The sequence below is a fragment of the Melanostigma gelatinosum genome, assembly GCF_949748355.1.
Source record: "Melanostigma gelatinosum genome assembly, chromosome: 17".
Taxonomy (NCBI): domain Eukaryota; kingdom Metazoa; phylum Chordata; class Actinopteri; order Perciformes; family Zoarcidae; genus Melanostigma; species Melanostigma gelatinosum.
In genome coordinates this window covers 9,151,014-9,167,927 of record NC_136650.1, presented here as the reverse complement: position 1 = coordinate 9,167,927, position 16,914 = coordinate 9,151,014, and the positions used below count along the sequence as shown (strand labels likewise).

The window sequence follows — 16,914 nt, the reverse complement described above, 5'->3', positions numbered from 1 at the left end:
GTTTAATTACACTCTTTTAGCTGCCAAACCATGATTTGCAATGGAAGATACTAATTGAAAACCTCCTGGCCACCGGCCACAGCGGCCAGGATTTACAAGCACATGGCTGGAGGCTTGAATTAATCTGAAGCCTTGCAGATGTGCAGATATCCTTTCAGCACCTTGGTATTTAAAGGACAACTTAATTCAAGGAGATTTTGCAGTCTTTTTCACCACAGCAGAGTGAGTCGTGCTTCAGCAGACTGAACAGTCATATTTTAGGATCTAGTTCTCTGCAAGGATGTGAGACGTGGTCTGTATTTACCGGAGACCATCCGTGCAGTCACGCTCTGAGGCACAGACAGTTGGGAGCTTCCTGCCCGCAGAATATCAAAACAAAACAATCGAGACAGCATCTGGCTCAGAGTCTCAGAGTGGAACATAGTAGTTTTAGCATAATTAATCTATTTTACATCTGGAAAGATGTCAGACTGTCTGATCAGACTACCACCAGGTTTTTGCTCGCCCACATCTGCAAATTAATACCCCCCCCCCTCCCAACCAGCCTCCTTCACCCTCTATAGCTCTCTTTAAATACATGTCTTCAGATTAGATAATGCCTTTCTTTATCCTGCTGCTACCCGTATGCGCTCCGCCCACCCCTTTGCTCCTTAGGTCTTTCCATTCGGAGGGGGCCATGTTATCTGCAGACCCATCTGCCACAAGGATGTAGATAAATAAATGATGCTGAATGTCATTGTTGGGACTTTAATGCTTAATACTCCTCTGTGCATATTGTGCGCTTCAGGAGTGACACATTTGTTATTTCATCAGCTCATAAGTATCAGATCTCTGTCACACTTGATTAATCCGCAATACTAATCTGCTGAATTGATATTGAGTAAAGTTATTCTCTTTTGAAGGTTCGATTAATTTCATAAAAAAAAGAAAAAAGACGATATATATCCCATAACCCACTTGCCATTGAAGAAATTACAAATGAAAAGTGATATAATAGCTTCTCAGAATGAATTTCAGGCTGAGTTTTCACACCAAGGCACCAATGTATAAGCGGATGTGTGACCCCCCCCCCCCCCCCCCCCCACACACACACACACGGGAAATCTGCCAATCCCAGCTAAAAAAGTACAGACAGATGAGTCATTCTTTGCCTTTGCTCAATGCAACATCTGCAACTTAGATGCTGTGCAGCTTTAAAGGAGGATGTCCTGATGGTGGACAATCGTACAAAGCCAGACAAGGAAGTACATGCCTGGAAATGTAATGGATTTCTACGGGTATTTACCTCGTATGGCGTCGTATGCAGGAGAAGTTCATCACCTGAGCGTGACTCTGTGGGAGGGGCTCCGTGATGCTGAGGCAGCTGAAGGATTGCTGGAACGTTTATACACGCAGAGCAGGGATGTTTGAAATATTTAGATTTGATCCCACCGGGGTTCATTGGTGTTGCAGCTTGATCAGTTTTTGCGGTTCGACTTTGAATTTAAACTTTCCGGATGAAAGTGGTGTGTTTGAGGTCGCTTTAGGACGGATCTCTTTGTGACTCAGGACCGTGAGAAGATTGAATCCTGAAATACGTTCCAGATAAAACAGCTGCTGTAAGAGTTGAGGCCTTTTTTTTCTCACAGACTGGAAAACCTGACTTGAGAAGGTAAGAATAAAAAAAACAAAGCTGTGTTTGAATCGAACATATTTGAACTGCCTTCAGTTTACACTCCAGTCACGTTTGTGACTAAATCTTGCTTACTGTGTATAAAACAAACATTTGTGAACATTTGAGATTATTTTGTTGCTCTTCAGCATTTTATCGTAATTCGAAAATGATATAACAAACAGATAAATACACAATAATACAATTAAGAATAAAAATGCGCAAACTTAACAAGTATGACACATTTTGGAACACTTCTCTGAAGCTATTGATCACAGATTGTTTCTTGTAGCTGTAGTTTTCTTTCACAGTGTTCTTCTTATCTGTTAAACCTCACTCGCCACGAATATTGTCGTCTGTCTCTCTCACTCCTTCTCCGTTCAAACCTCTTAAAAAGATCCGGTGAACCTGGAGACTCTCTCTCCATGGAGCACTCACCCTCGATGAACATGTCAGTGGTGGATGGGGACGATGTGGAGGACCAGCGTCCCCTCCTCCCGCCGAGGATGCTTCCTCCAACTCAGACCTGCTCTCTGCGGTACGGGATACACCGCACAGTCCAAATGGCAGCCGATCACACCGTGTGGCTGGACAGAACCCAGGCCATGGCCACCACACCTCTATACAACGGCCACCTTTATGTCACACCTTCACCTCGCTCCAACAGGAGGGGAGACAAAGGCAAAGAGAAGAAGTGTGAGAAAAGGTCAGGGGGGAGGAGGCAAAATCCAGCACACAAGGAGCGTAATCACTAGTGCCAAGCCAAAAACGCAGCAGCTCACAGACTCCAGGAGGAAGTCACCTCTTTCACTGACGCCCCCGTATCTCCCTGCGGGTCACCCTTTAAGGGCCCCTGCAGGTCCCACATAGAAGTCAAGGATGTTGAGTGCAGAGTGCGCCACAAGTCAGGCAACATTTCTTTGGAGATGCACGACCGCCAGAGTCTACCGGAGATCATCATCACCAGCAAAGACGACGACTTCCAGCATCACAACGAGACGTTCCAGCATCGCCAGGACCCGACTCACGCCAAAGGCCTTCTGCCAGGAGTCGAGTGTCCCGGTCCGAACCCCAATCCCAGTTCCCAAACCAGCCCGAAACACAAGGAAGACTCCAAAGATGACTCATTCTGGAAGACCCAAAACATCGGCCAGCGGCTGGTCCGCAGGAGGGCTCTCTTTTTGAGGAGGCAGCGGCTGAACGACTGCGCCTTGGCAGTGGGGATATTCGGGATGTTGCTGATGGTGACGGAGACGGAGCTCTCCTGGAGTGTCTACAGCAAGGTCAGGAAGACAGGAAAACCCACACTGAGACCCTGAGAAATCCTTTGAGAAATGTGAATGTAAAGGTTTTTGCAATAATCAAAATGCATCAGTAGTTATCATCTTTTCTGAACAGAGTCTGCTAGATAACTCGTTTTTCCTCAAAGCCTTACTGCCTAAGAAATTGGATTTTGAGTAATAACATACCACACTTTTCACCTCATTCGAAAAAAACCCAGTTAATTGAATTTTTGTTGTACTTCCTTTATTTTTGGATCTTTATATCTTTATAGCAGGAAAATGCACAGTGCGCCCATAAGATGGTGATTACATCATGCACATGGATTATGAAAATGTATGCAAGATTATAGAGGATCACGGATGCCATTTAATAGATTGAGTTTTGTAATGACAAACAGCTTGACAATGGTGTGTGTGTGTGTGTGTGTGTGTGTGTGTGTGTGTGTGTGTGTGTGTGTGTGTGTGTGTGTGTGTGTGTGTGTGTGTGTTTGTGTGTGTGTGTGTGTGTGTGTGTTACCCACAGAGCTCCGTCTACTCCCTCGCACTCAAGTCCATCATCAGTTTTTCTATGATCATCCTGCTGGGCCTCATCACAGCGTACCATTGCTGTGAGCTTCAGGTAACTTCTGGTCATAACGGTGCTGTTAAGTTCTCCTCCAGGCACATTCATTCAAACTGAGGCTTTCTCTGAAAAGCTGTGGCTGAAGCAGTACATATTTGTAATGGAGGAATCACCTCCTATACCTTCATTTTGGATAGTTATTTCATGGGGAACTGAAAATAGTATGAGAGGCTTCTCGGTTTCTACAACAGTGGTTCTCAACCTTTTAGTCTGTTAGCCTTGTAGAGTTGAGAGAAGTCTACTTATGCCGACTCATCGCCGGTCATGGTACTGTGAGCAAACCAAACAGTGATTTTTCATTCTCACTCTGTTTCATTTGATTGATTTTTAGAAGTGAAAGAGTGCAATATGTTACAAGCAGAAAGCAAACATTGAAAGGAAAGTCAGAGAAAATGAAAATCACTGTGTGAAACAGAAACACATTTTATTTTTTTTAGTCCTTTAAAAGAGTACAAACATTGTCAGACTCATGTTGGGCAGTTTAAAAAGAGCCGAAGAACCAGAATTCTTTGTGACGTCACTTGAAGCAATTTATTTGCTTATATTCCAGCTTTGTGAAGCTCCCTCTGGAGCCGCAAAACGCTTAACACAAAGGTTTTCACACACGCAGTCCAAGACCAAGACAGAATATGTTGTGTGAAATCGGCGGAGTTTACATTTAATAATCGTGTGACCTCCAGATTTATCTGGTTCGATGCTCATTTTCACTGTAATGCACTCTTCCCATCTCTCTAGCTCTACGTTCACGACATTGGTGCGGAGGATTGGCGGATTGCCTTGACAACCAATCGTTTGGCTCTGTTGGGCCTGGAGCTGGCAGCGTCGGCCATTCATCCGTATCCCGTATCCAGGAGACCTTCCAACACTCCACGAGCCGACTGACCCTGTCGGAGACGGAGCTGGAGCTCGCCCTGGCTCTGCCCATGTACCTGAGTCTACCTGCTGGGCCGCTGGGCCATGATGCTGCACAGCCGCCTCTTCACTGACACCGCGTCTCGCAGCATTGGAGCGCTCAACAAGGTGGGAGGTCACCCGTAGGCTTGAACTGCCTTGGATAGTACCATGAAGAGATCATGCACTTTTAAATGAAAGAGGATTTGCACTGTCAATTTTGATATAATTAAAAGAAACTGTGCCGAAACCTGCTAAGGGACATGATTCATGGGATATTAAATTTATATTGTGGACAGTAATTTGGGCTGGGCTTCCTCGATGAACATTTCATGCACATCTGTTTATGTCTTATGTCTGGGTGGGCTGAGGGGTCTGTAGAGGTGTGGCAGTTGAGGTGTGACTATGAGAGTTTCCCAGTGCTTTCAGTGGTCGATTATGTCCCTCGCTAGCTCTCCTTTCTTTTCCACAGTTGATAATATGCACCTGGCTAATCCCTTCCCTTATAAATGTATTTAAGAGTGATGAAAATGACCTTTGTCTCCCCCACCGCGATGCCAAACATACTACCCATGTGTCAAGCCAGACTGACAACACGTTTCCTTTTCCCTCATCTCCTCCTGTGTTCTATAATCACAATCTGACAGGTGCTATCCTAAGTAGTCCGGCTGAGTAGGCCCCTACTCACAGAATCATGACGCAAATGTATCCCGGTGGTGGCGGTGGTTGCCAGGAAGCTGGAGTCGACCAGAGCAGAGAAACATGTTCACAACGTCATGATGGACTCGCACATCTCCAAGAGGGTATACAGTATATCCCAATATCTCCCTCAGTGAGGCTTTATTTTCCATATTGATAATGAATGAATCGGCCCAAAAGTGAGAGGGATGTTGTACAGACTATGACTAAGTCTGTTTTTGTTATGCAACAGCGTAGTGTGTAGTTGTATCCTTGCACACTGACACTTCAGATACCACATATAAACTCAGGTTATTAAAAAACATGAGGTTGTCTGCACTGCAAAAGTAATTTTGCATCTTCGTTGAGTTTAGAATATATATATACACATGATAAAGAAAGGAGCTGTGAATGAAGTGAAACAGGTTTACATTGCTTTTAGACAAATCAATACACATGGTTTACAGAGTACTCCAGCAGCATGTCAACTTTTAGAAACAGCCTAAAACCAGATAATTTCATTGGAAAACAGAAGAATTATCTCACCTTACAAGCAGATTTATTTCTTTTGTTTTACAGTGCAGAAAAAAAAAATCTGCCTCGAAAGTGGAATATGGGACAAAAGGATTGTAGTGCACTGAGTTTATGATGTTGGGGTTGTTCTGTATTTGCAGTAAATAACAGCGCTTTCAGGTCATATGCATAAACATAAAATAACAATCCTGACTGATGTTCTTCATCCTTTCTCTAGCTAAAAATTGCTGCAGCAAATGTGCTGAGAGAGACTTGGCTTATCTACAAACACACTAAGCTGTCAAGAGCGAGAGACAACAGCCGAGTCCGTATGCATCAACGGAAGCTTATACAGTATGTACTACAATAAAGATACAACTTGTTACGGCATTTTGTACTGTCTTGTGACATCGTATAAGTGAATTAAAGGAGAAAATACTCTTAATTTAAATATAATGCAAATAACTAAGTCACAGCCCTGAATACTTTAACTCAAACAGAATATACACCGGACATTTTTTGGGTAACCATCATCACTCCCACGTCAAACAGCCTTACCGAAGAATTGTGCACTTCTTTTTGATCAGGTAATAGAAATTGCATTAATTGAAGTACAATTTGGTGTTTTGATATTAAGATGTAAATCAACAGAATTATGAAGATAACCTCCAGTACTTTATTTTGCATTCAATGAATCAGACAGTAAATAAATCCTTCGATTCAAACAGGAAACTGACCACGCACAGACCATTCCATTAGCCAAAACAATATTTTATTAAGAGAGACAGGGATGGAGGGTAGAGTTACAGTGACAACCGATCTGTCAACCGGAACAGTGGGAACTCAACTGCTGTCTGGTTGGTCTTCGGGTCTCGTTTCAGATCAGACCACTGGGTCCGCCGCCATGTTGGGAGGCAGAAGGCGCTGATATCAACCGTTCCATCCCTCCCTCTCCCCATCAGCTCCAGGGACAACAGCTAGTGCTGCTTCCTCCTGAATGAACACCCTGATAGAGGAGACAAAGACAGTTAGACAGAAGACAGGCCTGACAGTACAGAAACACTGCATGTGGTGCACACCGCTATTGTGCTACATAGTGCTGATTCAAGAGCCATCCTTCCCCACCATGTGCCCGATTAGGTCAACTAATCACTTCCCAGTAAGAACTGGAGTAGCTAAAGCAACACATGGCCGGTGGAAGCGTCGACAGCAAAACCAACAGGAATTAAATCATGACGATAAGACGAGCTACGCGATGCTAACTGGGCCCCCAACAGTATCGCGGTTAAACTAAACAGTGGCTATAAAGTAGGTATTTGTTCTCCGTCTTCGAAAGGGGGGAGCCATGAGTCTAGCTCAACCCTTCTGCAAACGGAGGTCGATCTGGCACTGGAATGAGATTGGAAGACCACAGAAGAGGAAGTCCAGTCACTTGGCAGTGCGGCCAATAGACTTCAAAATGTGTCACATGAATTCATGCACAAATAATTTTTGTTTTCAGGGGTCCGAAGCACCAGCCAAATGCTGACAATCTAATGTTACCCGTCTGTCACACTGGGAGAGATAATAAGTCACTGGTTCAGTAAGATGTATTCACTGTTTTCCCTTTGTCCCTGGTGTGAGTTCTGAGTTAAATGCCTCCTATAATACTACTGAACAAGAGAACGTTTTCACGAGGCGACCACTTCAATACATGAAAAACAGTCAGACCACATGATGTTCAGTCCTATGCAGAGGACTAGTGGAACTATTTGGCCTTAAACTAACAAACTGCACATTCAGGTTTGAAGAAATTCTGGAACGCCTTCTAATAGAAATAATTTGTTTTGGTTAATCTAGTGCAGATAAATGTGTATTGTGGAAAAAAAATAACTGTGCACTGTATTGTAAAAGTAAATTACAAGGCATCACATTGGTACTGCATTATTTTAGGTTATGCTGCTGTTGAAGGACACTTACCAGAAGCTTGCCTCAATAAATTATAATTGAACAAATTGAAAACATACATTTGAGGCTCCTACAGGACATACGCTGTAGTTCAGCAGCTTAAAAACGGTGGGCGTGCATGTATGATGCTGCGCCGCACCAATCAACTTGACTACAACTGAACCCCGCATGTGGTCGGTGAATACTGACCCTCTGTGAGACGGGCTTTGCCGCCAGTGGGCTGACACAGGACCGTTGAACAGCCGACACACAGCACGACTGTCTGAGCGTGGCTGAACACCGTCGTGATCTTGTAGCATCCTGGAAGGAGGCAAAACGAGACACAGGTTACAACTCACGGTAGAAGAACAGACACCGGCTATACCAAATGACTGGGCCTCCAACAGTACCGCGGTTAAACTAAACAGTGGCTATAAAGTAGGTATTTGTTCTCCGTCTTCGAAAGGGGGGAGCCATGAGTCTAGCTCAACCCTTCTGCAAACGGAGGTCGATCTGGCACTGGAATGAGATTGGAAGACCACAGAAGAGGAAGTCCAGTCACTTAGCAGTGCGGCCAATAAACTTTAAAAAATGTCACGTGAATTCATGCACAAACAATCCCTGTTTTTAGGGGTCCGAAGCACCAGCCAAATACCGACAATCGGGTGAACTTAGGCCATGTTAGAAAATGTTACCCGTCTGTCACACTGGGAGAGACGACAATAAATCAATGGTTCCTTTAATGAACATGGTCCTGGTTGGCTGTCAAGCAGAGTTGTAGCATCTGAATCAAATACTGGTCGACATTGAATGAAGTGTGAGGCTACTGAACAAGAGAACGTTTTCACGAGGCGACCACTTCAATACATGAAGAAACAGTCAGACCACATGATGTTCAGTCCCATGCAGAGGACTCGTGGAACTATTTGGCTGTGGATCTGCATGGAGGAAAAAAAACACGAACCTGGACATTTCACATCCATGAAATAAGAGTTAGGACTCTGAACAAGACGCTTCTTCTTGTGCTTCCTCTTCTCCTCCTCAGGGGACGGATGCAACAAGTCTTTTGCGAGCTGCAAAGAGAAGGAGAATGAACAAAGGTTGGTGAACCTTAGAAACCCGTAAATTGTTAGAGCACGATAAACTGTTATTTAAGATAATGCACGGGCTATTAAAGTAAAACAAATAAACACTGGTCATTCAGATATATCACAATGGTTTAACTGTAGTTGGCATTGTTTTTATTCGGTGCGTTCAGGCTCCTCGGCCGGCCTACATGACTTGGATTAGGTAACGCAGGCTAAGCATTTTACGTACATCGCGGGTAATACTACAAATCAGGGGACCAGTTGAACATTAGCCGAATCATCGACATATCTACATCAAACTACGACTGTTGATGTTAAGTCCATGAGGTTATAAGCACGTTCAGATCCTCCGTTCAACTGGCTCCATGTCTGCGGAGTGCGCGCGGCCATCTTGTGTCACAACGCGCTCGCAATGCGTGCTAATGTGCGGAATTATTTGTGTAAAACCGGGACCAAAACTGAACCAAAGCATCTGAAACTGACACCAGCCAATTCGGTATTTTCTTACGTAACAATTGAGCCGTGAGGCGGCTCTCCAACGCGCTATTAGATGTTAGAAATGCCATTTTACAACGGCCTGCGAATACTCACTGGCATGTTGGCGAGGAAATAGCCGCTGCCGAAAAGGAGGCATTACCGGAAGCGACGGGTTGATATCGTTGGATCCTTTGAGCACGAACCGGATGTGACGAATCACAGGACGTGGCCGCCATATTGGTGAGGTCCAAACTCCACCCTGCTCCCTCTGTACAACAACGGGCTGTACGTATATAAACGTTTGCGCTCCCTCCGCCCCGCAAACGTTTATACATTTAATCTCCAAATGTCTAACTATGCACAACGACACACAACAACTAGTATTTTGACAAAAATAAGAAAACAATGTTTATAGTATGAAAAATAAAAATAATATTGTAATTTTAAGACACACTCCCCAATTTTGCTAGGGTAATCACGAATCACAAAATGTAGCCTATTATAGCACATCCAATTATTTGCCAATATGCTCTGTAATAGTTTATGTTGGAGCTGTTCATTTGATATTCATATTTTGTTATTTAATTCATAAGTAGTATTGTTTAATTATGCTAGATGTTTGCTTATTTAGGTTAGATTGATTGTTTGATGTATTGAGATTGCTTTTTGTCTTTAATAGTCATTTGTTTAGTTATATTGTTTTTTGTTGTTGTAGTTTTGGGTGAGTTCGTTTGTTAGTTCTTTGGGTAAACACTGTGGGCACCTGTGGCTATATAGGAGTCGGTAGATCAGCATGCACCGGGGTGGGCTTATAGTTTTCTTCCCAGCACAGGAGAGAGCGTAAGACAGGAGTTTTATTTGTTATTTTTGTTTGTTTGCTTGTTTTGTTTGGCTTACTTAAATAAAGAAGAAAAATCGGAATCCTGTATGGACATTTTACTCTTTTCTGCCTGCGTGAACTTCAAACCACGGTGCATCAGTGGCCTTTGATGATTGTTTGTTTTATTTTGATTTATTCTACAAATGGCCACTACAGTTTATGTTTATACATTTCAATGAAAATGAACAGTGTTACCTACTTCATATTTTAATTCCCTTTAAGGCCCCCTGGTGGCTCTTTAAGGCCCCAGGCAGCTGACAAACTTTGTCAAAATTGAAAGAGTTCTGGTTCAATGTGTTTCTTTCTGCGGTTCATACTGGCCATGAAGCGATCCCTTCATAGCTCAGCTTCATTATAAGAGATGGGGGACAAAATCAATATCTCCTATGAAAATATAAATATATTTACAGTTCAACTGAAGCTAATATCAGGCTATCAGCAGCCTGGAAACACAAACTAGGAAAGTAATAATGTCACTTGACCTCACGCAAATGGCAATAAAAGCTATTTTACTTGCATCGAACCCCTAAAGGTATATCCTCTTTGATATACAAAAAGTGTCTTTACAGGAAAGTCTTGAAATCCAGGAAATAAAAAATGGCCAAGTGAAATGATTTGATATTTGCAAAGATTACAATCAGAGGTGGGCAGTATTTCTGTTACTTGTTTTTGAAATACAATTACTTTTGAGTGTTCTGAAATTGATATTTGACAGGGCAGATCAGAGTAGAATAGGATTGGATCTGGGTAGAACCAGACCACATCTGGGAAGAATAGAACCAAACCACATCATGGTAGAATATAACCAGATGTAGAACCAGACTACATCTGGATAGAATAGGTCCAGATCTGGGTAGAATAACACTCGATCTTTGTAGAATCAGACCACATCTGGGTAGAATAGAATCAGATAAAACAACAAGTACCTGTCACACTAGCTGACAATTGTAAAATATGATAGCAATGATTCATCGACTTGGTTCTTGGTATCTGGCAGTTCTCTTTGTCCTTGATGTAAATTCTGACTGTGAGCAAAACAAAGCAGTAAAACGGATCTGTAAACAGGGTTCTAATTAACTGTCCTGGGCAAAGCATCTGGAATTTAATGTGCCACACTGTCCTTCTGTTCAGGCACTGCCTTTTTATGTACCACAAGGCTGTTTCTGTTGACACTTCACTTTTTTTTATCTCATCTGTTACAAAAGCACAACAGAGGGCAAAATAAATGCATGTCTTTTAATGTTATGAAAAGTACACAGTCAGTATAATTAGATTAGTTCTCTCAGTACTAGTACGTACACCCTAGTAACTGTTCCTCCTCTTCTGTCTGTTAGGAGCTGTTTTTCTTGAGTGGATCTCTGAGTGTCATCAGTTCCATTATCTTCACATAATACTCACACTCTGATGGGAAGCGGTTTCTCTAAAAGACAGATCAGAAATCATCACGCACATCATCTTCATGTTCCTCTGCAACTGTTAGTTAACACTGTAGATTCCATCAAACGTGGCCGTGGTGTATTGACAGCATATGGTCAGTCACTGATGCACCTAAACTAATATCTTGTCCAATATAATTGAAATAATCCACAACAATAAAATACTTTACTTCAGCAGAAATACCATTAAACAACGCACTAAGTGGGGCACTTTAGATGCAGGTTATTTCAGTGAAAATAAAGCCCAACTATGAACTAAAGTTAATTGTGCACAGTTGCACACACACGCACACAAATGCACAAAGTGTTGGCATGAGACACACACCTGCAGACAGAGACGCAGCAGGCGTCGTCCCTCCCCCTGCATCTCGAGTGATGTCAGGAAAAGAGGCAGCGACTTCTTTGTAATTCTGTTTCCTACACAAATACACACACAACACAACCATTTCACTTGAATCCTCAACAGGCCTTTTAAGGTTTCATCATTTATTACAGGCATAGTCCTGCAGAAGCAGCTGTTAAATAGCAACCAGCTTGTACAAAACAGATAATAAATAGATTTCATTCATGGAATGAGATCTGTAGAGAATAAACCTTGATGTGTTTTTTCTAAACAAATGACAAATATTACATGTAGGACTTCTGAAAAAAAAGAGTAATATAATAGTTAATATAAAGTAAACTAAAAACGATACCAACGATACCAAAGGATTTTGAAAAATAATCCTTTGCACGTTGATTCTGAGGAACTCTCAACATAATTGATGTTTGATGTTTGATGTTGACATTTATGAGTTTAGCTGAAAATGTTCCTGCCGTCAAACCTAACTGTATCTGTGCTGGAAATACCTTGATGTGAAAGGATTCAATGTCTCGTGTCAAGCTGAGACCCCACAGTTACTGACCTGCCAAGTTGAGGAAGGCGAGGGCCTTGTTTCCAGGCAGAAAAAGCTCACCATCCCTGTACTGCACCGGCTCGTCCAGCAGGGGGTTCACTATCTCCACCGACTGCCCCTTCTGATGGAGAGGGTGAGACGTAAACAAGTGTGTGACAGGACAAGCTTTTTGCTCATCAGAAAATTGCATCAAACAAACCTCGGTCTGGGCAGTACTCTATGTATCCTGACCCCAAAAACAAAGTAAAACAACTGAATTATTAAAAGTACTGTACTGTGTCCATGTGCTGCTTGGTACACAGATTGAGAAAGCATGTCTGGTACCTCTTGTGCATGTCGTGGTTTCTCTGGCTCCCCTGGCTCTCCGGCTTTACGTTGAGTCAGCTTTATATCAGAGACTGGGGGAGATTTAAAGACAGCAATGAATGAAAATGAGAAGATAAACATCCCGGCTGTCAGAGGATAACAGCAAAAAGTGTTATTCTGTGATGGAAGCCATTACGTTTCTTGTTAGACTTTGGGTTCTCTTTGTTGGCGGCTGGTTTCTTGTCTATTTTGGATGTTATCTGTTCGTTAAAAGATCTCAAGATTACTAACCACAGATACCAAATGAGTTGCACAGATTTTTGGCTTGTTACCTTTTTTTTGCCTTTGTTCTGCCCTTTGCCGACGCTCAGTGAACTGCTGCTGGCAGTGGCTACTGAGAGAGGTCGGTCAGAATCCACACTTGAAGATGACTGTGAGAGTATAGTTTAATGTGTTTATTCGAATGTCTCATACATGTCCCTGCACTTCTATACTTGTGAGAACCTGTTTGATTTTTGCAGTTATGCATATCAATTTACTTTTTGACCCAAGACCCTTTGATGTTTATGGGATTCATTTTAAGGTAGAGTGGGTATTTGATATTGCTGCACTTACAGATTGTGTTCTTTTCAGAAGCATCTTCCTCCTCTCCACAACTTCTTCATGAGTGAGAGCGAACTCACTTAGAATCTAAAAACGTTAGCGGTAAAGGGGTGGAGGCGTGTTAAATTACGGAATATAATGCAATCATCTGAATATAATTTGAAACAATGTAACCACTGATTTAAACGCATTGTGTGCCAGGTTAAAATCGTTCATGTAAATGGATACCGCAGCCAGATGAGCAGCACCGGAGTCTCCAATCTGATTGTTGCACAGTGAGAGCATGAGCAAAGCACGGTTGAACCGCAGACCCTGAGAGACAAAACAGTATGAGGAGTACACCTCAGCAGTCATGAGGGGAACACATAGGTGCAAACATGGGGTCCGTTCTGGGTCATACCTGTGCGATATGTGTAGCACCTGCATCACCGATACAATTGAAAGCCAGGTTGAGGAAATTGAGGTTCTTGTTGGCAGATCTGGCTGTTGAGAGAGCCGACCCAATCAGATGAGCTCCCTTGTCTCCAATCCGGTTATTTCGCAGGTACAAGTGAGTGAGGCTTGACCAAAGAAGCACACAACATGAATCAGGCATGTGGGTGCGAATGCAAGTCGGGGGTCTATTTGAACAGGTTCTATATTACTATGTGAGATGTGTAAACACTTGGTGACTCACACGCTGTCTTCAGAGAGCAGAAGGTGGTAGCTCTGCTCTGGAAGATGGTTGCCCTCCAATGTAACAACTCTAACATAAAACAAAGAGGAGGACCATCAGTAAACCCTCAGTGTGTGAATGATAATGTTAAAACATAGTGGTGTAAATTTCATGGCAGTTCTACAACCTTTTTTGTCAACAAGTCTCACAATGTGAGTGCCAGCAGAATCCACCCACCTGAGGTTGGAGCACAGTGACACTGTGTTCATGAGGGAGGTTACCATTTGATCTGTCAGTCCTGCCTGCCAAAACCTGCGACACAGAGGACAAGATTACACAAACAAACAAGAACAAAACAGGGACGGCTGCAACAGGAAGGTATCAGCTCATTACTCACTGAAGGCTCTGTAGCTTGTCCAAGGAGGGAAACATCTTCAGCAGCACTCTGGCAATCTGCTCATCTACCTTCCATCCTGTGTGTATGTGAAACAGATTATATGATATGTGTGCTCCAACATCCAGCAGAACTATTGGGGGCATTTTTGGTTACAGACTGCTCCCCGGGGTAGTCAAATGAGAATTTAAGAAGAGAAAAAAAATGTCAAATATGGCTGAAAATAATTTTCTGTGAATTCTTTTTTTTTCTTACCAAAAACCGTCAGTTTCTTGGCGCTGAGGGGATCTTCATTCTCCAGTTCCACTTGGAGGCATGCTTTGGACCAGTTTGGTGCAGCTGAAGCTGAGATTATAAGAAAGGACAGTGACTGTACATTCAGACTTCCAACATGATGAACTGTACAGTACAGGGAGACATATTTCTAGTGTACCAAGTGTTCCTAGGTCGTCCGGTTTTCTTTGGTGAATATTTTTTGGATTACTCTTACAAGTGTCTGTTTAGAAAATCTAAAATGTAATCAGATTCAAGGTACGTTAAACTAGAATTTATATAGAATCTTATTCATGTTTATTCAATTAACATCCATTCACAGCAATTCACAATATCAGCTGCAGAGAACAAACAATTCCATTTATAAATGAACACTGGAAAACATGTTTTAACAGGGTGCAACAAGATAGTATGTGTGTGCCACGCGTTTAGATTAGGAGCAGCTCTGGTTTACCTGTGTACTCTTCTTCAGTTTCAGTGGTGGATGAGGCTGCTTGCTTGGTGCTGACAGTTGGGATATCCTTCATGTCCAAAAGAGCACAAAGCCCAGGGAAGTCAATCTCCACCTTGCCGGAGCACTGATATTCGTCTGTGTGATGGAGAGTTTAAAGCAGTGACAATACAACTCTCATTTGACAAATAAAAAACAAAAACAACAACAGTCTGATAATGTTACTCACCAAACTTCTGATCAGGCAAAACTTCATTTGGAGTACGTCCTAAAAACAACAGAATGAGTTTAGCAATTCTCCTTTTTATTGACCACTTGTGAATTACCATATCATACTTTATGTCAAGCAATGCGACTAAAGCTAGTGAATGTGTGAATGCTCAAGTTGTAGAGGCATGAAAGCAAAACAAAAGTTATTATTCTTACAACTTTATAAAATGCACAAAACATGATTTCATGATAAACAGACATAATAAAAGTATTAAAATTACTTTGTTTGGATTCTTTAAAAACTACTACTTATCTCCAGTGTGGAAAGTAACTACGTATCACACCTAAGTACCATTTCCAGATATGTGTACTTAACCTAATTATTTATATTTTAATGTACTTTATCATTGTGCTTCACTCCATTTCAAAGGGAAATATTGTACTTTTTACTGTAACAGGGGCCATGCTGCCACCACATGAGTATGCTAGGCCTAACCTTTGATTCTGCTGTTTTGCTTCTCATACTTTTGCTTTGTTTTACAAAGTTATACATGCTGGACTTTTATTCACAATGGAATGTTTATAGTGTGTCATTAACTGCTCTTAGTAGCCTACTTCTGCCACCAATGCTCATTGTAAAAGCTGTGTATTTACCTAAACCTGTCAAAATAAAATCCCAGTTAAACAGATAAATAGTACCATATGCCATCTTTTTATTGACGTATAATCATTGAAAGCCTATACAATTTACAGAGAATCTACATAGAGATTCTAAAAGTTTCAATGACAGCTGGCATAAATGAATAGTGTCGTCAGTGAAGGGGGTTGCTGCTGATTCTTTATTGATTATACATTTGCATATATATATATGCAAGTCAATAGGTGTCATGGGTTCTCATCATTCTAAACAATGCAATGCATCTTATCCATATTTACAATGTGCATTCCTTCAGCTCATTGACTGAAAGTGTTTAGTTTATATTAGCTTCGCTTAATCACGATTAACGTCAGTACATAACATTACAATTTGTCATTTTTTAACGAAACCAATTACAACCACCAACAGTCATACTCTCAAGCACCTTAATGTGTTGTCACATAATGTCAAAGTACGAAAAATAAAGGCTTAAAACCGGCAACAAGTCCATTTGAACCAGCTCCTACTTTATTCCTGACCTGCTGACGATCAACTCATCTAACCTGTATGTTTAGAGGCCTCGTCCTCTGCATTTGTCCCGTCTGTTTTCTCTTTGGGCATTGTTGTGCCTCGGAGTCAAAATGTAGTTAATAGATAAGTTACGTGAGCTAACGTCGCTGTATCCTGGGCTTCACTGGCGTTACTACGGTAACCAACTAAACCCAATTTGTAGGATTCATCGCGAGACTTTAGTAGACGTTAGTAACGGTACTGAAAACGTCAACATTCATGATAGCGTGTCGTCGAACCATATTACGCCGTAATATCGCGAGAGTTTAGTATTCAATTGACATTTGGTGCCAAACAGTGAGAATTCAGATGACTGTTCCTCTTCAACAGTATCAACTGGTGTCTCTGGGACAGGGCCTGTGCAAGACCGTGCAAGGCCCACTTCACGCTAAATTTACTTACGGAATTCTGTGGTGTTCTGTGGAATTATTTTCGTAAATTATCGTTTGTCACACAAATTAAATTGATACATTT

The 16,914-nt window shown here is 42.1% G+C and overlaps 2 protein-coding genes and 1 pseudogene across 3 annotated transcripts; 1 reads left to right on the top strand and 2 right to left on the bottom strand.

Moving 5' to 3' along the window:
- Positions 1-2,076: 2,076 nt before the first annotated feature.
- Positions 2,077-4,594, top strand: LOC306791133 (small conductance calcium-activated potassium channel protein 3-like; annotated as a pseudogene). Its single transcript has 3 exons — positions 2,077-2,934; positions 3,458-3,553; positions 4,292-4,594. The product of its transcript is annotated as a small conductance calcium-activated potassium channel protein 3-like (transcript).
- Positions 4,595-6,388: 1,794 nt separating this feature from the next.
- On the bottom strand, positions 6,389-9,283 carry LOC306791069 (small ribosomal subunit protein eS27). The gene is made up of 4 exons (XM_079287686.1): positions 9,244-9,283; positions 8,529-8,637; positions 7,775-7,885; positions 6,389-6,644 (listed from the first exon to the last, which is right to left on the bottom strand). The coding sequence occupies exons 1-4, from the start codon at positions 9,247-9,249 to the stop codon at positions 6,616-6,618; spliced, it is 255 nt and encodes an 84-aa protein (XP_079143812.1). The 5' UTR covers positions 9,250-9,283; the 3' UTR covers positions 6,389-6,615.
- Positions 9,284-11,249: 1,966 nt separating this feature from the next.
- LOC306791766 (leucine-rich repeat-containing protein 71-like) lies at positions 11,250-16,528 on the bottom strand. The gene is made up of 16 exons (XM_079288639.1): positions 16,434-16,528; positions 15,253-15,291; positions 15,027-15,161; positions 14,555-14,644; positions 14,303-14,378; positions 14,143-14,217; positions 13,927-13,995; positions 13,651-13,810; positions 13,479-13,562; positions 13,263-13,337; positions 12,980-13,078; positions 12,844-12,907; positions 12,666-12,739; positions 12,351-12,462; positions 11,771-11,862; positions 11,250-11,429 (listed from the first exon to the last, which is right to left on the bottom strand). Exons 1-16 carry the CDS (start codon positions 16,489-16,491, stop codon positions 11,340-11,342), a joined length of 1,392 nt encoding a protein of 463 aa, XP_079144765.1. The 5' UTR covers positions 16,492-16,528; the 3' UTR covers positions 11,250-11,339.
- Positions 16,529-16,914: the final 386 nt, after the last annotated feature.